The 25,230-nt window shown below is 39.8% G+C and overlaps 1 protein-coding gene across 1 annotated transcript; it reads right to left on the reverse strand.

Moving 5' to 3' along the window:
- Positions 1-36: 36 nt before the first annotated feature.
- LOC119805393 (NFKB activating protein) lies at positions 37-24,582 on the reverse strand. Its single transcript, XM_038317346.1, has 9 exons — positions 24,035-24,582; positions 20,640-20,720; positions 14,026-14,096; positions 13,703-13,843; positions 10,222-10,285; positions 8,310-8,419; positions 8,146-8,221; positions 6,829-6,978; positions 37-3,079 (listed from the first exon to the last, which is right to left on the reverse strand). The coding sequence occupies exons 1-9, from the start codon at positions 24,412-24,414 to the stop codon at positions 2,905-2,907; spliced, it is 1,248 nt and encodes a 415-aa protein (XP_038173274.1). The 5' UTR covers positions 24,415-24,582; the 3' UTR covers positions 37-2,904.
- Positions 24,583-25,230: the final 648 nt, after the last annotated feature.

Below are 25,230 nucleotides of genomic sequence, written 5' to 3' on the forward strand. Positions count from 1 at the left end.
ACTTTTAATGATACATTAAAAATATGAAACACCACATCAAACCACATATTTATTGAATAATAAACTTGTGGTACACAACCCATCTGCATTTTTGCTTTTATTCATTATCCATTCTGTAATAAGTTGTTTTCTGTTTTTGAAAAGGTTTTTGTCAACACTATATCATGATTCTGGAGTCTGGCAAGCACAGAGTTGAATTTCGAACAATGCTCAAGTTCACCCATTGGCCCTTAGCTGCTTGGTCCTTCTCTGTGCCTGCCTCCAGGCTTGATACACATTTTTATGGGTATGCTGGGTAACAAAACGGCAACATTTCTGAGCTCATACTACCCAGTCTGAAGGGCTCGCCTACTCACAGACCTCTTCTACTGTAAGGTGAGCCTCACTGCCAAACTCTGAAACCGAATGTTTTGGCTTCTAGAACACATCACATGCTTATTAGTACAATGAACCAGGGAGGGGTTAGCATCCTTATTCCTTTCTGGTCTTGTTTCTACCTTCACACTGGCTCGTCATGTATTCCTACCTTCCAAACGAGACTCCTAAGCTTAGTCACACAATGTAAAAATGCCAAAGACAAATTCACACTACACTTTGAGTGACAAAGACATACAAGGAACACAGAATACTTGAAACAAACAAGACATGTGGTAGGACTGAGCAAGTCTTCTATTTTTTACTATTATCTTTGTACAACAATTAAAAAAGGAGAGAAAACCCTGTGAACAACAGGTGAAGAGGTAAGAAACTAGGTAAGTCTCTAGAGAACAAAACGAAGTATTTACATTACAATCGTTCTACACAGATTTTACATGGGCCTAAAGAACTGTGAACAATACAGATAGAACCCTAGCCACCACCTTGTTCACTGGGAATGTAGCAAAGAAAAGTCATAACTCAATGGTTTGTTTAATTACAAACGTGTGTGTGCACGTGTGTGTGCATGTGTGTGTGTGTGCATGCATGCATGTATGTGCATATGTGTGTAAACCAGGAAGATTTGCCTTTGCAAACAGTGGTTGGCTTAGAGCTCAGTGATAAAACACAGTTTGAAGCAATAACTCAAGCTGAAAATAAAATACTTTTAGCCTTCCACTTTTGTAAAGGATCTGCTATTAAAGCTATTCTTTGCAGAACTTACCCAAATGAACTGACTCAAGGAATAGTAGGTTTTAAAATAAATTCCTATCTTTTCTTTCATTGACTGTGTCTACTCTATGGAAGAGAAGAATCGAAATAAAACCCATACTTATACACCATAAAATTGTTGCATTTAAACTACATTACCTAAGAAAAATAAAAACATATTCATCCAGTCGCTAGGAGCCAGTTAACAAAAACTAATGCCCCTCCAGAATAAAGTTTAAAGCAGGGATTATAATTTTACATTGCATTACATGAGTAGGTGTATGAAACAATAAGACTTGAAACTTTGGAACCTAGTTTCCATAAAGTTTTAGGAAACTGTAGACTGAGAAGAACAGATACAGTGAAATCATTTCAAGTTCAAAGATCACAGGTGTTACTACATGCTAACTGCTGGCCAGTTCAGCAGCTGTGGGCTAAAAACACATTTTCCAAGAACATATATTCAACTTTTCGAGCAGTGATAAAGTGAGAAGGGTTTCTACAAAGTTAGGGATTAAAGACATTGATTGATATAAAAAAGCTGAAGAGTTTAACAATGTTTAAAATCAAATCTGATAGCCAGGTGCAGTGGCACACACCTCTAATTCTAGCACCAGGAAGGCAGAGGCAGGCGGAATTCTAGGAACTCCAGGCTATCCAGGGCTACATAGTGAGACTCTGTCTCAAAAAAAATCTGAGTACATAAAGGACACAAATGAAAACATTTAATATTTTACTTTCATTATCATGAAACAGCTAATTAAAATACCGACATTATATTTCCCTCATTAGCACTCCTGACATTCATTCCTTTAGATATTATCCTATCATTAAATATCAGCTTACCTAGAAATAGTATTTTTATACTGGCACAATAGACTTCCCAAGACTGCATTTGAATTTTTTTTTTTTTTTTTGCACTGCTGGGGATATAGCTCAGGGCCGCAAGCATGATAACCACATGTTCTAACTCTGAGCTGAGCTACACCCCAGCAGCTGAAAGAACTATCTTAAGTAATTCATTAACAACTTAAAACATCTAATGCTCACATTTTCTATTCCACACATCTGTGAGTTAGCCTTTTGGTTTGCTTGCTTTTAGAGCAGAGGTAGACTTAGCCCAAAATACATTTCTAGGGCAGACTATAGAAACAGTGAGTTTTCAAATTCCAGAACTGCTTTTTACAGCAACACTGTCATTCACTTTGTTAACAGCCCATTTGTGACACATTCAAGACAGAGATATGCCATTTCCAAGTTCTGCTGGGGCAGGCGCAGACACTGTATGTAGCTAAAAATATTCACACCAAATCACAACGTGATTTTAAACTTCTGCTGCCGCTGCCACTTTCTCTCTGTGGCACCTTTCTAACATTGCATGATTTCACTCAGAATTTGGACTTTCAAACCAGAAAGTTAGGGTCAACTTTAAAAAGCCCAAAATAACTTACTAATTGTATCAACAAGCATCTTTTATTGAAGGACTGAAGGATTCAGAAGGCACAGAAGCACTGAAAAGCCATTCCAGAGCGCAGTAGCCTTTTTGGCTGGGCATAGTGGCACACATCTGGAATCTCAACACTTGGAAGGCAGAGGCAGGAGACCAAGAGCTCAGAGTCATCCTTGGCCACAAAGTCTGAAGCCAACCTAAACTGCTTGAAACCACACATCAAAAAATAACCCCCAAAACAAACAAAACAATAACCTTTTTTATGCCTAGAACCCACAATTGCCTTTTTGATGTTGGAAATGTCCACTTGTACAGTGGGAGAGTCCTCACTTGTCATCCTTCCCTTTGGTCTTCCTGTACACCATCTCCCGAAAGCTGGCCAGAATCTTGTTCTCCCTCTTCCGTCTTTCTTCCTGGTTAAAGGATGCAAGGGCTCTCTTCTCATCTGCACTATAGATCTGGTTCTCTTTCCGCAGTCGCACAGCCTCCATTCGACGATGCCTAAAGACAATTTTAGTTTTTAATTAATTTCTTACTAATAATTCTTATAGTATATCCTCATTAATCCCTTCTTAATACAGAATCTTCTATTTAAAAGGTGACAATAGAACCTGGAGATAGGTCATCAAGTGAGTATACACTTTATCTATTGATGGTCCCTTTTCCTTTAACTTATATCTAGTAGTTACGATCACCAATGTTTGTCAGCATAGTGGATATTATCATTAATTTCAGATACTAAAGACATAATTCTTTTTTCTTATTTCTAATAAACTGACATGGGAAACTTATTAAATGTTTTAGATGATGTGTATTTTTTTTTTTGTTTTGGGGTTTTTGTGTGTGTTTTAGAAAGAGTTTCATTAAATAGCTCTGGCTAATATGGCTGACCTCAAATTCACACAGATCCACCTGCCTCTGCCTCTCCAGCACTGTAATGTAAGGCACGTGCCAACACGCCCAGCCAGTAATACTGGGTTTTGTCTTTGTGGAGTCCGTAACAGGGCAGATGAAAGATTTCTCTTAGTTAACCAAGTGTCACATCAATGTTCAACTTCACTGATACAAAGAAGAGAAAAGTGGAGATCTATAACTGAAGAGGAATCCTGTGGATAGTTTAATATCTTTAGAATCCAGAAGGGTCATAAAGAAAAGGGGATGCAGTCTAAGAGTTAGATCAGTAAAGTATAGAAGCAGAGGAAAACTATAATGTTGGATTCAAAGGGTCTGTTATTCAGAGAAAAAAATTAATAACCTCTTTTGTGCATATGTACCCAAGCCTACATAATTATTTCAAGAAACTTCTCTCAGAAAAACGAAGAAAGACTGGGTAACAAGAGGAGAGAATCATTTCAGGTTCGTGTGATGGTATCTAGGGATAAGATGGGAGAGTCGAGGAAATGGGAATATATTTAAGTTGCTTAGTGCAGTTACATGGAACAGAAAGATGCTATAATGAACACCCACATGTATGTCTCTAGTCCATGGGCAGAATTTTCTCTTGGGTACCCTAGTATGGCACCACATTCTCTCAATATCTGCCACTGTCAAAACTTTGAACCTTTTCCTATGAAGTGGGTACAAAACAGCATTTCACTAAGGTCTTGATTTCCATTTCCAATAATCATGAACATCATTTAGTTTATATATAAGATGTGTGTATTCTTTTGATGAATGACCTTCTGTCATTTCCCCGTATTTCTTTTATAGGTGTTCATTTAAATATTCTCATTATCAGCACTTTATCAATTGTGTGTATTGCAAGAATCTTACCTGAGCTTGGAATTTTCACATTTTAATGTCTTTTGATGGACACGAGTTCTTACTTTTAGCCTAGGCAAACTTCTAGGTAGCACATGTTTTGTTTTGCTTAGAAAATACATTTTTATCTAAGAGGCACCCTCTCTGAAAGTATGTTATTTAGTGGCTGCTTTTTATATATGGTGACTCAGTGTTCTATGTTCTTCTTTAACATACAGATGACATTTTTCCTATTCCATTTCCTGAATACTTCTTTCTGCACAGATCTGGCATGCTCTCTCATACACACAAATTCCACACATGTATAACTGTCCTTGGGCTCTGCATTTTATCCCACTGAATAATTAAGTTATTCCCTATGCTTCCTAAAGCCTGCAAGCTCCTTAATTCTCATCTCTTGTAGGCCACATCTTATTTGCCTACTCCTCTTTAGAAGTAACACGGCTAGTCTTGGCCTTTCAGACTAACAAACACAATTTAGAACATTTAGAGCATTTAGAACAGCTTTATTAAGTTACATAAACTGCTGTGATTTTGTTTTAAATTTTATTGAATCTACAGATAAATTTGAGAAAACTGATTTTACAATATTGCTATTCTATCTTTGAACATGGTCTGTCTCCATAAGTCTTCTTTAATGTTTTTTTTTTTTCTTTTGTTTTGGTTTTTCGAGACAGGGTTTCTCAGTGGCTTTTGGAGCCTGTCCTGGAACTAGCTCTTGTAGACCAGGCTGGTCTCGAACTCACAGAGATCCGCCTGCCTCTGCCTCCCGAGTGCTGGGATTAAAGGCGTGCGCCACCACCGCCCTGCTAATGTTTCTTTTTTATTAGTCATCCGTTCATTTGTTTTTCAGGACAGGGTTTCTTTCTCCTTGTAGCCCTGGCTGTCGTAGAACTCTGTAGATCAGGCTGACCTCAAACACAGAGAACTGCTTGCCTCTGCCAAAGAGCTAGAACTAAGATCTGTACTGCCACACCCAGCTAAACTTTTTAACTTTTTTAATGTGTATAAATGTTTTGTATATCTGAATGTATATCTATCTATACAGCACATATGTGAAGTGCCTGCAAAGGCCAGAAGAGGACTTCAGATCCCCTGGGACTAGAGTTAAAGCTGGTTGTGAGCTGTCATATAGATGCTGGGAATTAAACATGGGTTCTCTAAAAGAATAGCCAGTGCTATTAACCACTAAGCAATGTCTTCATTCCCTTAAGGGTTCTTAATGTTTTAAAGCTTTTCCTGTGGGGGCCTGGGGATTCTTTTGCTAAGATTTATTGCTAAATTATTCATATTCTGATACTATATAATAAACTAAACTATAAATGTTTAATTATATTTCCTTATATAGTATGCAGTTATACATTATTAGTTATATTGATGATATATTAAATAGTATTTTCTAGTTTCCTGTTGCTGAGATACAGGAACACAATTGGTTCTGTAATAACTTTATATACAACCATTTGTTAACTCTCTGAAGAGTCTTTGGGACCTTTTATGTAAACAATCATCTCAATAAAAAAAATGGCTGTGTTGAACCCTTCTTACTGATCCTTACATTTGTAGTGGATTGTCCTTATCATACAGTCATACTCCAAAGTGATGCTGGTTTTCAGAAATATAAGATTCTGGAGTACTTCAGAGAGAAGGGTCTACATATATTTGTCTCTGATATCAATTCAAAATAGCAGTTTTAGTAGGTAGTTTGTACTCTTAAAGAAGCCACAGTTCCGCATGAGTTCAGTACTGCTGCCCTTACTCTCCGATTAGTCAGGTATTTTCTGTTTCTTCTATAGTCTTATTTCCTCATGCTGAATCTCACATCCTTCATGATCTGTAATTGTTACTCACTTCCAGAAATTCTGGTCCTCTGAGACCTGGAGGCAAACTCAAAAACCAAGAAAGTTTATCTCATGGATTCCCATATTCTTCTATGATAGATGGCTGAACTTAACTATATTTTCCAGGGGGAAAATTATACCAAAATATGAATACAAAAAAAACTGGAGGGCTGGGGAAATGGCTCAGAAGTAAAGAACTGGCTGCTTTTCCAGAGGACCTGAATTCAATTCCCAGCAACCACAAGGTGACTCACAACCATCTACAGTGAAGTCTGGTGCCTTCTTCTAGCATGCAGACAGAACACTGCATACATAATTAAAGTCATTATTTAAAAAAAGTGTACACCACAACTGCCTGGTGGACCAGCTGTTTAAAATAAAACTGGAAACTAGTCTTTAAATTTGGAGATATTGTAAAGTTTGAGGCTAAGTTTTATACATAGTTAAATCTTATTTAAGTATGTTTTTCCTAATGAAACCAGTATTGTGTGTATGTGTGTGTGTATGTGTGTTCACATGTGTGTATGTGTATACTACTTTCCATTAGGAAATAGTCACTTAGTGAAAACATCACCAAAGTATAATCCTAGTAATAATAGAGAAGGAAAAGAGTTAATTATGGAAACTGATTCAATGCCAAGAAAATACCTGCTACCACTCATTACGTAACCCGAACATTCAAATGATGCGATTTCTTCACTTGTCAAGCCAATTTCTCCTCTTCGTGGGATTCGCTTTCCAGCTTTCACATATTCAGCCATAGCTGCACCCTCACCAGGTAACAGAGCGTGGCCATAGCTATAAGGTAATTCAGAATTCACAAAAGACTCATTAAACTATCTCCATAGAAAAGGAGAACACAAGTCATTTTCCCTTAGATAGTAGTAAGCATAACAGTACTGAGCAGCTGTGTGCCTGATGTGAGTTACTTCATTTTTATTAGAGAACATGTACTATAACCTGTACTACTAACCTAGAAATGGATAAATAATTGGGAAGAACAAATGAACCAATGTTCACAAGTTAAAAACTCACACTTTATAACTGTGGGTTAATTAATCAGGTATTAATTACCATTATTGTTTGTCCTCAGAGCATTCTCTCTAAAAAACCCAAATAAATAATATATTGCAAAATAACTTGTAACAAACAATAATGCCATATGGTAAAAATTATCTTTTGCCTTTGATTAAAAGAGATTTTTTTTTAAAGCAGTTCAGTGATGGTTTCTTGTATTTCCTATTAAACTTGAAGCTTGTGACACAAAAGTAATCTCTGCACCTACAAAATTTATACAGTTATAAAGCTAACTATACTACACTATAAGGTAAACACAAATAATATACTGCATGGGCTGCAGAGGAGGCTCAGAGTTAAGGTAAAGACATTTACTGTCAAGTCTGCTGACCCAAGTTCAATCCCTGGTACCCATATGGTGGAGGGAAAGAACCGCCCCCTAAAAGTTTTCCTGACTTCATGCTTTCTCCTCTCCTTTCCCTCCCCCATACAAAATAGGTAAACTGATAAAAACTTTAAAAATGGCACTGAGTACAAGAAATAGGCAGTGCTGTGAGGACTAAAGAGGGTAGAAGCTTTGGGATTCGCCATATGTTCCTTCTATTGGAAGGGGACTTTGAAGGACAGTTAAAGAGCTTGTTTTTATTTTAGAGAAACCAGGTCTCCTGTAGCCCAGACTGGCCTTGAGATCACAATGAAGCCTAGAACGTCCTTGAATTCCCCGATCTCCCTGCCTCCTCCTTCCAAATGCTGGGATCACAGGCATAAGCACCATACTGAGCTAAGAAAGTCCTTTAGATACTGTAAATACACTGCTACTGGCTGAACACACAGTTCAGGGTCAGCCTGCTAACCTAGCATGATCATACTCAACACTGCAGAAAACAAAGCAAATAGCCTACAACAAAGAGAACCACCAAAACCCCACAACTGTACACTGCTACTTACTTCAAAGGCTTATCATCTTGAGAAGCAAGTGTTTTGGGAGCTTCTGGGCCAATGAGATCTGATGGTTCTTCTGCCTCTGCATGAAAAATATTAAGAAGCACATTCACAATTTAATCAATCAGTTAATGTTTCATGTTTTGAGTTAGTCAGTTGCAAGAACCTACTTGATCGATCCTTCCAAGGATTCTCTAGAAATTCTTCTTGGGACTCTTTGGAGCTTGAATCACTGGAGTCTTTTCTGTTTCTCTTAGACTTCTTTTTCTTAGATTTCTTCCTGCAAGGATTATAATTTTATACAAATTAAGTATTCTCATATTAAAAGGCATTCTCATTTTTTCTTTTCAATTCAGTTTTCTTAGTTAACCAAGTAGTATTTTACTATCAACAAGAAATAACTAAAAGATCAACAAAATATATTTATCATGTAGAAAGTTAATAGAAATAAAATAATTTAAAAGTTAACTCTCAGGCAGGAGATGATAGCTTATGTCTGTAATTGTTGCAAAAAAAAACTTTTTGTGCACTGTAAAGAAGTGTCACTTTGATTGTTTTAATAAAAACCTAAATGGCCAATAGCTAGGCAGGATTTTCAGGGCAGAGAATACTGGGGAGAAGATTGAGTCTCCAGTCAGATGTAAAGGAAGCAAAACCTGCAGGAAGAGAGGTAAAAGCCACGAGCCACATGGTACCACACAAATGAATAGAAATGGGTTAATTTAAGTTATAAAAAAAAGCCTAAGCTATCAGCCGAGTTTTCATAATTAATAAGATGTCTCTGTGGTGTGATTTGGGAGCTGGTTGGTGGGACAGAAAAAGACTAACTACATGTATTCCTAGCACTTGGGAGCTAGAGGCAGGAAAATCAGGAGTTCAAACACATCCTATGATATCTAGTGAGCCTGAGACCAGCCTGGGGTTTATAGACCCTTGTGTCAAAAATAAATAAATAAATAAATAAACATCAGAGATTAAAGAGATGGTTCAGCAGTTACAAATGCTTGCTTCTCTTCCAAAGAACTAGAGTTCATACCCCAGCACATCAGGTAGTTCATAACCACCTGTAAGTCCAGCTCCAGGGGACCTGATGCCCTTTACTGGCCTCTCCAGGTACCTGTATATACATGACACATACACAGATACATATATACACTTAAATGAAAATAAATCTTTCGAAAAACATAAAACAATCCCCAAAACAACAAAAAAAATCCCACAAAAACAAAACAAAATGCAAAAAAACGCCACAAAACAAAAACGAGTTCTCATCAATATAAGCGTTAATAAAAGTTTTCAGTATAATGGGTTAAAATACAGCAAATATGTTTAAATAGCAGCATTCAAAGTAAACTCCAACTGTTTTGCAATCTCAATGATATACTGACTCTTGACAAAGACCATTAGTGTTTGTTAATATGACAAAAAGAGACAAGACATCTGTTACATAGCACCACCTAAAAAGTATTCCTGGCCAAAGTTCCAATTTGAGCCTTGCCCACCTCAAGATACCTTCCCCTTCTCTCTCCAGAAAATAGAGAAGACAGAAAAACATGCTAATTTACTCTGAATAACCAATTTAATTGTGGACATTAATTGTATTCTGATTTGAATAAACTACAGGAAAAAAAACTACAGGGAATTGACTATTAAATTTTTTTTTTGGTTTTCTCAAGACAGGGTTTCTCTGTATAGGACTGGCTGTCCTGGAACTCACTCTGTAGACCAGGCTGGCCTGGAACTCACAAAGATCAACCTACATATGCCTCCTGAGTGCTGGGATTAAAGGTGTGAGCCACCACTCCCCAATGACTGTTAACATTTTAAGACAATAGAAATTACTATCTTTACTTTTCCTTAAATGAATACCTTTTAGAGAAAGATAATAAATTATCAAATTATTTATGGAGGGAATGATAGCTTTCATTAGTACCAAAATGATTGGAGGGTGGTAGAGATTACCCATGAGAGGGTAATAGATCAGACTGAGTGTGTATTATACATACATACGACCATTATACTATTTTACATAATTTTATATGCATTTTAAACTTTTCCATTAAAAAGAAAAGAAAAACTGACGTTCTCCGTTTTCTCTTCTTTTCTTTTTTCTTAGCTTTCTTTGCTCTTCTTTTTGTATCTTCATCTGAAAATTAAAGCACATTATTATTGAAAAGAATTTAAAGTTCAAAATCCCAATATTTTAACAGGTAAATATTCTATCGTTGTAAATATTCATTTGTTGTTACATAGAAATTTATTCATTCTAACATTTATTGAAACTTGCCAGGAACTATACTAGGGGCAGGAATCAAAGAAATTAAAGCCTGCAAGATGGCTCAATGGGTAAAATGCTTACTGTCAAAACTGACTTGAATTTGAGCCCCAGAACTATGTGGTGGAAGGAGAGACTTGATTCCTATAAGTTGTTCTCTGATCTCCACACAACTTATAGGCGTGTATGAATGTATACACACAAATACAAACGAAAAATAAATGTAAAATATTAAAGTCCCCACTAAGTATTAATAATATAGGGAATCACTATTAATTTATTCATTGAGTTAATAGCATTGATTAAGTAGGAAAATGTCCTATTTCAAAGAGATATATAGAGAGAAATATTTAGTCAAGGGGAATGATAACTTACTCTGAAGAGCTCAGCAACTTCCCCCATCCCCATATTTTATGCAACTACATCAAAATGCTAACAAAACTAATAATAATGATGATGATTACATTATTCCCTTTACTTCCCTGAGAACTGTCAGTTTCATAGCGAGAAAAACAAAAGCAAAAAGAAACAACGCTGTGTGTGTGGCAGAGGAAGAGAATGCTTTCCAGAATCTCAGTGGAATGGAGGAGAGATGGTAATGAAACAAGCAGAATCTGGGCTGATGGAGAAAAGCATGGTGGAGAACAAACTCTAACTGGTCTTAACAATAAAAACCTAGATATTAGGGGGTGAAAGCTGAGAGATCAGAGAAGCAGAGCAGCCAGTCACTAGAGAGTTCTTACCTCTATCAATGCTCAGATTGAAGGGCTGACCCTATCTCTACAAATCCTCAGACTGCTGTGTCTCTATGAAACTTCAAACTGCATATGTCTCTATGAATCCTGAATCCTCCGACTGCATCTCACACTGCATCCTCAGGCTGCATCTCCAACTGTATCCTCAGACTGTATCCTCAGACTGCACCTCCGACTGCATCCTCAGACTGTATCTCACACTGCATCTTCAGACTGCATCTCTGACTGAACCATCAGACTACATCTCACACTGCATCTCTGAATCCTCTGACTGCATCTCACACTGCATCCTCAGACTGCACCTCACACTGCATCCTCAGGCTGCATATCCGACTTCATCCTCAGACTGCATCTCACACTGCATCTCTGAATCCTCCAACTGCATCTCACACTGCATCCTCAGACTGCACCTCAGGCTGCATCCTCAGGCTGCATATCCGACTGCATCTCACACTGCATCTCTGAATCCTCAGACTGCATCTCTGACTGAATCCTCGGACTGCACCTCAGACTGCATCCTCAGACTGCATCTCCGAATGCATCCTCTGACTGCATCTATGACTGCATCCTCAGACTTCACCTCAGACTGCATCTCCGAATGCATCCTCCGACTGAATCCTCAGACTGCACCCTCAGACTGCATCTCCGAATGCATCCTCCGACTGTATCTATGACTGCATCCTAAGACTTCACCTCAGACTTCACCCTCAGACTGTATCTCTGACTTCATCCTGACTGCATCTCTGACTGCATCCTCCTGACTTCATCCTGACTGCATCTCCGACTGCATCTCCGACTGCATTTCCGACTGAATCCTCAGACTGCATATCTGACTGCATCCTCCTGACTTCATCCTGACTGCATCTCCGACTGAATCCTCAGACTGCATCTCTGACTGCATCCTCCTGACTTCATCCTGACTGCATCTCCGACTGCATCCTCAGACTGCATCTCCAACTGAATCCTCAGACTGCATCTCTAACTGCGTCCTCAGTCTGCATCCTCAGACTGCACCTCTGACTGCATCCTCAGACTGCATCTCTGACTGAATCCTCGGACTGCATCTCTGACTGCATCCTTAGATTGCACCCTCAGTCTGCACCTCAGACTGTATGCTCAGACTGCATCTCCAACTGCATCTTTAAACTGTATCCTCAGACTGCATCCTCAGACTGCATTTCACACTGCATCCTCAGACTGCACCTCAGAATGCGTCCTCAGACTGTATCTCTGACTGCATCCTCAGACTGCATCTGACTGCACCCTCAGACTGCATCTCAGATTGCATCCTCAGACTGCATCTCAGATTGCATCCTCAGACTGCATCTCCGACTGCATCCTCAGACTGTATCCTCAGACTGCATCTCAGATTACATCCTCAGACTGTATCTCCAACTGCATCCTCAGACTGCATCTTTTGAGTTAATTTTCAGACTGCATCTCAGACTGAGCTCCTGTCTCCTCCCACCTTATAGTCCTCTCTGCCCATCCATATAACTCCTGTCTCCTCCTCCCTAGTGCTGGGATTAAAGGCCTGTGATCCCAAGTGCTGGGATCACCTTTGTGTGGCTCTGTTTCTTGTTTAGACAGATTCAATCTCGTGTAGCCCAGGACAGCTTTGAACTCACAGAGATCTGTCTGCCTGTCTCCCGAGTGCTGGGATTAAAGGTGTGTGCCACCACTGCCTGGCCTCTTTGGCTAACTAGTGCCTTAGCTCTGCACTCTGATTGATCTTTAGGTAAGCTTTAATTGTTAGATGACAAACAAAATATCACTACAGCTTAGGGTGCATGAGGATACAGAGGAATCTTAAAAGCAGCCAGAAACGCACTGGCAAGATGACTCAGTTGATAAGATTGCTTATTGCTGGGCTTGAGGACCTGAGTTCAATCCCCAGGACCCACATGATAGAAGGAGAGAAATTCCAACTCTTCAAAGTTACTCTCTAATTTCTACACATATCCTGTGGTATGCATGTCCACCTACAACACATATGAACAAAATAAATGAAGAAAAATGTAATAAAAACCATGGCTGATTTGGGAACAATAATTAAGGAATGGTTGACCTGGCAGTGGTGACTAGTTGTTTTTGAAATCTGTGTATTACAAACCTACTGCATGTCCACTGCTGCTCAGAGTAAGCCAAGGTGAAGCAGGGAGTGACTAGCTTGGAAGGCAGACACATACTTAAGTGCAGAAAATTAAGAAAATATTAAAGATTGAAATATAATCAGAAAACTAACATGGCTATAATTATGGCTATAATTCAACAAATTTTTAAAAAGCTCAGGGGTTAGAGTGATGGCTTAGTAGTTAAGAGCCCTGGCAGCTCTTCCAGAGGACTGGGTTTGATTCCCAGCACTCACATGGTGGTCATAACCGGCTGTAACTCCAGGTCCAGGGGATCTGACACTGTCTTCTGATATCCACAGGCAGAGGAAATACACATGGTGCACAGACATGCTTGCAGACATAACATTCTGAACAATGAGAATGCAGTCTAGGTTTGCAGAATGACGCAGCTTTCTTACCACTGGAGTCTGTTTCAGATTCAGAGTCACTGTCACTATCTTCAGAATATTTCTTATGTTTTCTTTTAGATGACTTTTTCTTTCTCTTTTTCTTGGATCTTTCTTTTGAATGACCGGATTTCCTTTTCTTCTTCTTTTCATCTGTTGTTAAGTACAAATGAAAAATGAACTTCTACAGAAGTATTTCCAAACATCTTACTATATTTGAAATAATGAAAAGAAACAGCTGTTTGGTAGCCTGAGTAAAAGCAAGGTCTAATGTGCAATTATTTATAAACATACGTTTGAAATTTATGAATTAATTCCGTATGTTACAAAATTACCTTCTGAACTAGATGCTGAAGTAGTGCTTTTCTTTGGCTCTTCATCCTCTACTGGTGTATGTTCATCAGAGCTGAATTACAGAAAACAGTTGTAAGAAATATGTTCCATAGGGCATTAAAATAAGCACTTACAATTTTTCAGCAACAGCACTCATTGCCTAGGAACCTTTAAAGACAAGCATTTAAAATTATTCTTATTATTAATGTTGCTTTTATCTTACTTGTACGGGCATTCTGCCGACACATATGACTGTGCCTGGTGCCCACAGGGGCCAGAGAAAGCATCGGATCCTCCAGAATTGAATGTACAGAATAATTAATATATGGGTGTTGTGGCTCAAACTCAGGTTCAACAGCCAGTGCTCTTAACCACTGAACCATCTCTCTAGCTCCCAAAGGCAAGCCATTTTTGTAAGAGTATATTCAAGACTCTACCATCTCCTTAATAATAAAATAAATTATATTTACATAATGCTTCAGAGTTTACATAGTACTGTTAAAAAAGCAGTGTGTAGCTGGGCAGGTGGCGCACGCCTTTAATCCCAGCACTCAGGAAGCAAAAGCAGGCAGATCTCTGTGAGTTCAAGCCCAGCCTGGTCTACAGAGCAAGTTCCAGGATAGGTTCCTGCCACACCAACTCCAGTGTCGTCTATGTGACATGACATATGTCATTATGCCGGATGGGAGCTACGTGTCCTATGGGACTAGGCTTCTGGAGGTCAATGGCAGACGGCCCAGTATCAGCCACCGCTGAGACATAGACGGGTTTCTGGATTAGCTGGCTATGCGGGATATGGGCTTTGCACAATCTCTTTTAATAATGATATTCTATATATCTACAAGACAAGGATCATCTCTTCAGTAACAGCTCTGGGATAGGGAAGCACAGTATGGAAATGTATAAGATTACAGCAGAACCCTTGTCATACACAGGGTGTGTGATGAGCAAGGGAATAGACGGGTTAATGTTGATGGACAAAGAATGTTATATTATACTTTGAACTTTATGGATAGGCTTGCTAGATCCCAACCCCCATGGTGTCTGCTGCATAAGAAGGTACAAAAAAAGTATATTTCAACAGATGCAGAGAGCTGATTAGGCATATTTGGTCACTAGATGAAATAAAGAAAGGGTTAGAAGAGGAAGGGCCATGGTAGCAATAATGAGACAGAAACTTTCTTTTCATAAGATGAAACCACTTGTCTGAGGTTTACGTTCCCAAGGAAAAGATTTCCTCTTCTAAAGATGCTTTATGTCTAACTCCTGTCCCTGATAATATGCTTTTCTTAAATATCACTGATGTGGCTAAAAGAAGCTTTCATACTGTGCCAACCAATGACACATGACCTTCTGATTTGTTCTTTGTTTGAATACTATATAATGAAAACATGAATTCAGTAAAGTCGCAGCAGATTCCAACCACTCTCTTGTGTGTTGTGTCTGTCATTCGCCGAACTTGTGCCTTCCTGTGTACCAAGACCCTGCTTCTCCCACAGTCTGAGTGGCTACCCTGAGCTGGTCCGTAGAAGGTTCCAAAGCTACACAGAGAAACCCTATCTTAAAAAAAAAGCAATGTGTAAGATTTATATTTTCAGAAGAAATTCATAAGATAAAAGTTGAGAAATAGAAACATAAGGAAAGATCAAGAAAAGGCAAACATGAAGGTTGATGAAAGAGTTCATGATTTTATTATTATTTTTGGCTGTAGGAATCAAACCTAGGTCTCACTGATGCCAGGCATTTGCTCTATCACCAGGAGATATCCTGGCTTCAGAACTTTATTCTAAGTAGGTAAAGGATATACACTGGAACAATTCCCATCTCCCCAGACCTTAACAGACTACAGAATTAGCAAAATAAATTCTGAAAGTAAGCTTTTTGTTTGGGGATTTGAAAACATTTTTCACATTTAGCTTGTTTAGTACATGTGTGAGTGTGTGTAGGTGTGTGCGAGTGCACGTGCGTACACTACTGTGGAGGTCTGAGAACAATTTTCAGGATTTGGTTATCTCCTTCTACCCATGTGGGTCCCGTGGATCTGATGAAGTTGTCAGAGTTGGCAGCAAGCACCTTTACCTGCTGAAACATATCGCTGGCCTCCACAGTTTGCTTTTGAGACAGGGTCTCTAGCTCATGCTGGGGTTGAACTCTGTATGTAGCTAAGGATAACCTTTAACTATAGCGCCCCCACCCCCTGCCTCTACCTCTTCAATGCTGAGATTATAAATCATGTACCACCATGCCTGGTTTATTTGGTGCTAGAGATTAAACCCAGAGTCTTAGGCATTCTAGACAAGCACTCTACCAGCTGCTATCTGCACAGCAAATAGAGTGTGCACTGCTCTTGAATAGCAGCTGAGCTTGATTCCCAGTACCTATACTGGGTGGCTCAAAATCACCAAAAACTCTAGTTCAAAGAAATCTGATATCCCTGGCCTCTGGGGGCACTAGAGCCTAGCTGTACATACCCATGGAAATCCACACAATACATATAATTAAAAATAATAAAAATAGCAAGACATAGTGATACACACCTTTAATCCCAGCACTTGGGAGGCAGATGCAGGTGGATTTCTGAGTTTGAATCCAGTCTGGTCTACACAGTGAGTTTCAGGACAGCCGGGGCCACATAGTGAGACCTTGTCAAAACTAGTAAATAAATCTAAACAAAAATTTTAATTCTTTGGGATAGGCTCTAAAAAATTAAAATGCTGTGATGGTACCCAAGGAAAGTTAAAATATTGTGTCGTCCTTTCCTTAAAGTTTGGAAGACCACACATGATATAACTTGGGTATTACTTATCAAAATATTTTTAGGGTTTCTTTTAATCCTCACTCAATGAGTTCAGGTATCTATAAGAACAAGTTTCAGATAATATCACTTTATCATCCTGACACAAATTATAGGTTTCTTGTTAAGCACACTGTCTCAAAAAAAATCCAAGAGTGGAGCTGAGTAGGATAGCTCATGCCCTTAATCCCCACAGGTAGATCTGATTTCAAGGACAGCCTGGTCTACAGAGTGAGTTCCAAGGCAGTCAGGACTACACAGAGAAACCTTCTTTTACAAAACCAAAAATATAAATAAATAAAAAGCAATAAGCATGGGGGCCAGCAAGCTAAAGGTGCTTGTTGTCAATCCTGATGTCCTGAGTGCGGTCCTTAGACTCCATACTGTAGAAGGAGAGAGCAACGCCATCTGTGTGCTGGACAGATACCCCCTTAGAAAATATTAACGTTTAAAAAGAAAGTAAGCATCGACTAAAAAGTACTATGCCTTCAGAGTATTAGATATAGGAAACGTTTATATGAAACTGTCAAAGAACAAATTTAATTAATAAAAATGATGTCATCAGCATTAGGAAACATTTTTTAAATGGCAGCATATTAATTTTAAAAATTCTTGGTGACCTTAATGTAGACTTAAAACTCTGAAAATCTAAGAGGAAATCCTTTGAGATACGAACATATGGGATGAAGAGACGGCTCAGTGGTTTAGCACCCTGGCTGTTCTTTGCAGAGGACCCAAGCTCAGTTCCCAGCACCTACACGGCAGTTCACAACCATCTGTAATTCCAGTTTCAGGGGCTCAAATGCTCTCTTCTGACCTCTGCAGGCCCAGGGTATGTATGCAGTACACTTATACACAATGTAGGCAAAACACTTATAAAATAAATATTTTTTCAAAAAAGATAGGCATTGCTGGGCGGTGGTGGCGCACGCCTTTAATCCCAGCACTCGGGAGGCAGAGGCAGGCGGATCTCTGAGTTCGAGGCCAGCCTGGTCTACAAGAGCTAGCTCCAGGACAGGCTCTAAAGCTGCAGAGAAACCCTGTCTCGAAAAACCAAAAAAAAAAAAAAAAAAAAAAAAAGATAGGCATAAGTAAGAACTTTCTAAATAGGATACCAGTTGTTCACAAAATAAATTCCCAGATTAACAAATGGGACCTTACAAGATTAAAACCTCTTACACAGCAAAGAAAAACAATTGAGTGAAGAGACAGCTTACAGAATGGGAGAAAACCTTACATCTGGCAGAGGAGGATAACAAGAATATGAGGAACCAAAAAGAATAACCAAGAAACCAACACAATAAATGCACTCAGCCAGATGGTGGTGGCACACCCCTTTAGTCCCAGCACTTGGGAGACAGAGGAAGGCTGATCTCTGTGAGTTCAAGGCCAGCCTGGTCTACAGAGTGAGTTCCAGGACATCTGGGTCTACATTGAAAAACCCTGTCTCAAATAAACAAACAAATAAAAAAAAATAAAAACAAACTAATGAAATGAACAGATGGTTCTCAAAAGACAAAATACAAATGGTCAATAAACACATACACAAAAATTCAACCTTATTATCCATCAGTGAAATGTGGATGAAAACTACACCGAGAGTCCACCTTACCCCAGCCATTAAGAAAACAACAAAGAGCAGGGCGGTGGTGGCGCACGCCTTTAATCCCAGTACTCAGGAGGCAAAGACAGGAGGATCTCTGTGAGTTCGAGGCCAGCCTGATCTACAAGAGCTAGTTCCAGAACAGGCTCCAAAGCTATACAGAGAAACCCTGTCTCAAAAAAAACAAAGAGAGAGAGAAAGAGAAAGAGAGAGAGAGAGAGAGAGAGAGAGAGAGAGAGAGAGAGAGAGAAGAAAAGAAACAACTAAGTACAAATGCTGTTGAGGATGTAGAAAACAGGGAGCCTTTATATACATCAGTTGGAAAATAGACTGATCCAGCTTCTGTGGAAAGCAGTATGGAGGTTTCTCAAACAACAACAAAAATAGATCCTCCACAGAATCTAGCTCTACCACTCTGGGCATCTGCCTGATCTGCCCGAATGACTACAGTCATCGCATCACAAAAACACTCACACAATGTAAGCTGCAGACTATTCACAGCAACTCAGCCATGGAACAAACCAGGTATCCAGCTACAGACCTACAGAGGTAGTGTATGTGCACAGTGGAAACATTTCCAGCCAAAAAGAAGAATGGAGTTCCATCATGTACAGGTAAACATGTGCAATAGGTAATCATCCTGTTGAGCAAATAAGGCCAGTCCCAGAAATACAAAAATTTCATGTTTTATCTGATTTGTGGTTCCCAGATTCCATATAGTCCCATAAGATCATGTATGTATGTATAAAATGAAAGAAGAAATGAAAGTGTTTATTTAGGGGAACAAAAGGAAGCAAGGGGTGGGATTAGGGCAATGAACAATGTTATATCTGTCTGAACTTTTTTTTAAATTCAGGGGTCAGAGAGGTAGCTCAGTTGATCAAATGTTTGTCACATAAGCACAAGGACCTGAGTTCAGATTCCCAGCACCCACAGAAAAATGATGGGTGGGGTGGCATTCACCTGTAAGTCTAACACTCAGAGAGGCAGAGACAGCAAGATTCCTAGGGCTTGTTAGTCAACCAATCATGCTCACTGAATCAGCACCAGGTTCATTGAAAAACTCTGTCTCAAAAAATAAGGTGCTGCTAGCAAGATGCCTTAGCAGGTAGGGGCACTTGATGGCAATCCTAACAACTTGAATTATATCTCCTGGAACCTCCCAGTGGAAGATAACAACCCCTGCAAGTTGTCCTCTGACCTCCACATGTGTTATGTGAGCACACTCAGAACACCCATGAACAGACTCTGTGTGTGTGTGTGTGTGTGTGTGTGAGAGAGAGAGAGAGAGAGAGAGAGAGAGAGAGAGAATAAATCAATGTAAACTTAAAATATAAGGTAGAGAAGAGATCACAGAAAATAACTTCAAATTCTGAACCCCGCACACAATCACTCACACACACGAATTTTTCAGGCTTTTGAGTGTCTTCTTTTCCCAGCTCACTAGCCCATTTCCACTCTCAGGAGGGCCTTTTTTCTTAGTAAGTTACCTCTATTTTTATTACTTATGCTAATACCTAGCAGTCTGATAGTGGGTTAGTTGAAAAAAAAGAAAAGTATTATAAATATATTATTTTTAATAACGAATCTGAGTAGGAAATTAATGATTCATGAGTTATAATTTCAAAACAGCAGTTGGGCTGGGCATGGTGATCTATGCCAGGAATTCCAGCATTCAGGGGGTTAAGGCAGGAGGATTGCTGTGAGGCTGAGTCCTGCCTTGGTTATTACACTGTGGGTTCCAAACAGCCTGGATCACGGAATGAGACCATGTCTCAAATACAAAACAAAACAACCCCCCCACACACAATGAATGTGCTAAAATCTACTAGCTGTATCTGTAATCATTACCCATGTTCCATGGGGTTTTTTTTAATATAAAGGGTAAAATAGTATAAATCATAAGAAAGCAAAAAAAATTTGATAAGTACTTGAATCTCTTCACTTAAAACTTTTGACAGTAGGGCTGGTGAGATGGATCAGTAGGTAAAGGCGCTTGCTGCTAAGCCTGACGACCTGAGTTCAATCCCTGGGACCCACATGGTGGAAGGAGAGAACCGACTCCTGCAAGTTGTCCTCTGACCTCCACCTGTGTACATACATACATGTACAAATAAATAAAATGTAAGAAAATATAATTAAAAAAATTTTGACTGCAGACCAGGATTTAAACAAATGCTATTTAACATTTTAAAATGATATTTTTTTAACCTACTTACTCTGGTTCAGGATTCTTTGGAGAAAGTCCCCAAACTTCAGGAGCTCCCAATTCTCCAATTCTCTCTCTTTCACTTAATCTCCTAAAAGATATAAATATTTAAATTATAACTCAATGGACGAACTGTTTCCTAAACATATAATAAAACTCAATAGGAATCAAGTCTTCTAGTATTATGTTTCTCATATATCTTTTGAGACAGGATCTTACCATGTTGACTAGGCTGGCCTTGAACTCCTGGGCTCAAGTGATCCAGCCTTTGAAATAACTGGGGCTACAGAAACACCTGGATTTATGTATGTTTGAAAAGTTAATAAAAACTTGATTTAAATATAAGCTCTGTAGGTAGGATTTGATGCTCTAATAGTATCATAAACAGGTGTAAACTATAGAGTGCTTCAGTGGCAGTGGCAAAAATGGCAGAAAATGGCAGTCAGACTGGCAAGGGCATCCCTTTTGCTGAATGTGTGGCATAGCTTCTAAATGCCCATTTAACTGTAAAGTGTAACAGAAAGGTTTTGAGGGTGGAGAAGGTTGGTGTTTTGTTGTTTTTTTGTTTTTGTTTTTGTTTTTTTCTTTTGAGGCAAGTTTCTCTGTGTAGCTTTAAAGTCTGTCTTGGAACTTGCTTTCTAAATCAGACTGGCCTCGAACTCACAGAGATCCACCTGCCTCTGCCTCCCTAGTGCTGGGATTAAAGGTGTGCGCCGTCACCCCCGGCTAAGAAAGGCTTATATTTAAAAATAAATTCATTTGTTTATGTATATTTATAAAGTAGTGAAATCTTTTGATTTGGTCAAACTTTGTTTTCAGAAACCTAAGAATTAGTGAAGAAGATAAAGATGAAATAAAAATAAAGGGGATTCTGGAGAGAAAGGAAAATTTTCTTTAACAAAAACTGTCCTCATGCTCCATAAGGCTTATTACCAGTTTTCCATCCAGATCCTTTTAAGGGAAGGAGTATGTTCTCTACTCTTGGGAGGACACCTCTTTTCATTTTGTGTATGTGGCTAATTTTGTTTTAATATTTATTACTACTCATAAACTTAAAATACAAACTCTGGGCTGGAGAGATGGCTCAATGAAGAGCACATATTGTTCTTGCAGAGGACTGGAGTTTGGTCCCCCACATCCAAGACGGTTGATTCTCAGTGCCTGTAACTCCAGCTCCAGGAGATCTGATGCTTCTGGCCTTCTAAGGCATCTACACTCACATGTACATATCCATACACAGACACACATTCCTACACAGAATTCAAAACCTAATAAAAATAACACCATGTGTAGTCGTTGGTGCCTTCAGTCCCAGCACTTGGGAGGCAAAGGACGGCGGGTCTCTTTTTGTTGAAGCCAGCTTGGTCTACATAAGTTCTAGAACAGCTATATACACAGACCTTGTCTAAACCACCCCCCTAAAATAAATAAAATAATTATTTGAAGATAAAAATAATTATTGGGGTGAAAGCCTGAATTCCTTAAAGTGTAGTAGCTTGCAACTTAACAGTTTAAAAATTAATCCTTCTAACAGAAATATAATTGGCTTGATTTTCTTTTAACTTCTTTCATCATGGGAAAAACTTGGAGATTTTTTTTTTATTTGGTCAAAACAGATAATTTAAAAGGGGATTCATCTCTTTGTAACTGCTAAAGAAAGAATGCCTACCCAACCACAAAGAACACAAGGCCTCATACCTGTTGCTCCTGTAATGTTTTAAAAGTTCTCATTTTTAAACACATGCTACAAAGCCTAGTACTGAGCCTAAGACACAATGTTTAACAGACACAATAAACTTCAAGTCATCTAAAACTACAAATGCAAATTCCATCCAAGGAATTATAACATTCCAGTAAACCCTCTCCACCTGTTTTTGAGACTGGATCTCATGTAGCAGGGTCCAGCTAGTCTTCAACTCCTGACCCTTTCTCAAGTCATGGGATTAGAGACATGAGCTCACAAAACTCCTGGCTCACCGTTTGCTTTTCAGCCCACATACTCTGTGGGGACTATACCATGCTGAATAATTTAAACTGGATAATTAAGTCTCTAACAATTCAGAACTGTCTTACTGTTTCTGTTTTCACGCATTTATGGAAGTTAGTAGAACCATAAAAGCCTTGTTACTAATTTCCCGCATCCATTTCTGGTGAAGAAGTGAAGCTCAGAGAGGTCAACTGACTTGCCCAAAGCTATCCTGCTTCATGGCAAACAAAATCTTTATACTCAGGCAGAGTGCCTGTGAAGTCTGCCTTTTTTACTATGAGATTTTATGTCCTCCCCTCCTGGCAGGAAAAAAAAAATCATGAAAACATTTCTCAACAGTTAGAAAGTTTACTTGCTCCTAATGCCTGTAATGTGTTAAGTTTTATTCTTTTAAAACACATGGTAAAGGCCTAGTCCAGTGCCTAAGACATAATGCTTAACAAACATAATAAACTTCATAATATTAGCTACTATGACTAATGCAGCAATAAACGCCTCTCTCTTAGGGTCTCACTCTCCCTCAGGCCGACCTTGAATTTATCTGCTGTCCAGGCTGCCTGCCCTCCATTCTGAATGCTGAGCCATCATGCCCTGCCTTTTTAACGTATTTTCTGAGACACAGTCTCGTGTATACCAGGCTGGCCTTAAACTTGCTATGGAGATGAGGACGACAATGATCTGACTTCCTGCTGAGACTCATAGCTGTTGCAACCACAGGCTTGTGCGTCTTTTTAAACCAAGAACTCCATTAGAGGAGATCTGATCTCATACCTGCATTGTTTTTCATGGTCAAAAATGGCTGAGACCACTTCACAAAACTTTTCCTAATACAGCCTCATCCACACTTTGGCAGAGTACTTTTCTTACATTCATCTAACCATCCTACACAGAGGAAGGTTTCCTCCTATCCAATACAGATCCTTAATTAAAAGCCTTACCAATTCCCAGCAAAACGTTTCCACTGACATCGTGTTATGGCAAGCTCGTCTGTTCCTTCATGCAACAAGCAATGGTTGTTGCATGCCTACCAAGAGGCAGGCACTACTAATTCTGTGAACAATAAAATAGAACCACTACTTTCCACAAGTTCAGTTTAGTGAAGAATAAAGAGAAGCTCACGGACAATGACACAACCAAAGAACTACAATAGAGTCGAGGCTCTTAGCGTTATCAGCCTGCAAAGACAGGAGGGGGGAAGTAGGTAGTGGGAAAACGGGGCACTTTATGAAGGAGTCTGGGGATGAATGAAAATTTAAGTTAGAAAAGGATAAATAAAAAGGTCGTGGGGTGGACTGAAGAACAGGATGAAAAAGGTGCGAGGTGGGTGGGAAGCGAAATACAAACAGAAACAATGAACGACTAGCCGGACTCAAAGGCAGGCAGGCTCTTCCAAGAGAGGATGCGCCGATCTCACTCACTTCTGCCGCAGACTCTCCTCCCTCTCCTTGTCCAGCAGGCTTGGCCATGGCTTGTCGCCCCCATAGGGGCGCGAGTAGCCGCCATAATAGGCAGACGAGGATGCAGAAGCAAAAGGGGCACTCCGCTGCGCAGAGGGCCGCTCTCGAGAACGCGATCGAGAGCGGGAGCGGTAAGACTGGTTTCGAGAGCTTTGGCTGAAGCCGCTCAGCGAATGGCTCAGACCATTCCGGTCACAGAACCGAGAACAAGAGCGCGAGCGAGAGCGGCGACCCCGCGGGGAACGGGAAGATTTGCTGGGCTTAGGGCTCCTCGACGAACTGCGACGTTTTCCCCCGGAGGCCTCCCGTTCAGGGCTACGCGAGCCCGACACAGGAGCCATGGTGGTGGAAGCTGAACCCGCCAAGGGGCAGGACAAGGGGGCGCTCTCGCGGCCCCCAAAGGGTCTAAGATGCCCAGAGTCCAAGAGCCCACAGCGTTTAGCAAACCAGAAAAAAAGAAGAAAAAAAACCTTGGAAACAGTTCCGGGTACGTCGGTAAACCCCTTCCCCTAGACTCAGGCTCCTTGCAGCCAACAGGAAGGGATGTGTGTATTAGTATAAAGAAGCCGGTCAGGAAACTCGAGCCACGGACTCGTACAGTTCCTAGTGAGGTTTCAGAAATGTAAACCGCGCGAACACTAATTCTTTATTCATTCTGGAACTCTAATACCTGAGCAAAGTTACGATGAATGCTGTACATATTTCATTGAGTAGCTGTGTGAACAACACCAATTCTCGATGTGTTTCGTGTGCGATTTTATTTGCCTGTATGGTGTGAGCTTATGTATATGTGTATGGTAACAGACACACACACTCACGTACACGCGCGCGCGTGCACGTACACACACACCGCTCCTTCCTCCCCCCCCCCCCCCACCTTGAAATCTGTGGGCACTGGAGAGAGAGCTAAGTGGTTAAGAGCTCTGACTTCTCTTCCAGAGGACCTGGGTTCAATTCCCAGCACCCATATAGCGGCTCACAAACTGTAGTTTCAGTTCCAGGGGACCCGGCACACTCACATACGTGCAGGCAAAACATCAATGTACATAAAATAAAAATAAATAAGTTATCCTGGGCAGTGATGGCGCACGCCTTTAATCCCAGCACTCGGGAGGTGAGGTAGGAGGATCTCTGTGAGTTCGAGGCCAGCCTGATCC

Source organism: Arvicola amphibius, chromosome X (assembly GCF_903992535.2).
Source record: "Arvicola amphibius chromosome X, mArvAmp1.2, whole genome shotgun sequence".
NCBI lineage: Eukaryota > Metazoa > Chordata > Mammalia > Rodentia > Cricetidae > Arvicola > Arvicola amphibius.

Excerpts from the sequence above, each read along its gene's own strand:
- LOC119805393 (XM_038317346.1), bottom strand. The coding sequence starts at position 24,414 with ATGGCTCCTGTGTCGGGCTCGCGTAGCCCTGAACGGGAGGCCTCCGGG. Across the intron at positions 20,721-24,034 it reads GAGGAGAGTCTGCGGCAGAA|GAGATTAAGTGAAAGAGAGA; the intron begins GTGAGTGAGATC and ends TATATCTTTTAG. Across the intron at positions 13,844-14,025 it reads TTCAGCATCTAGTTCAGAAG|ATGAAAAGAAGAAGAAAAGG; the intron begins GTAATTTTGTAA and ends ACTTAACAACAG.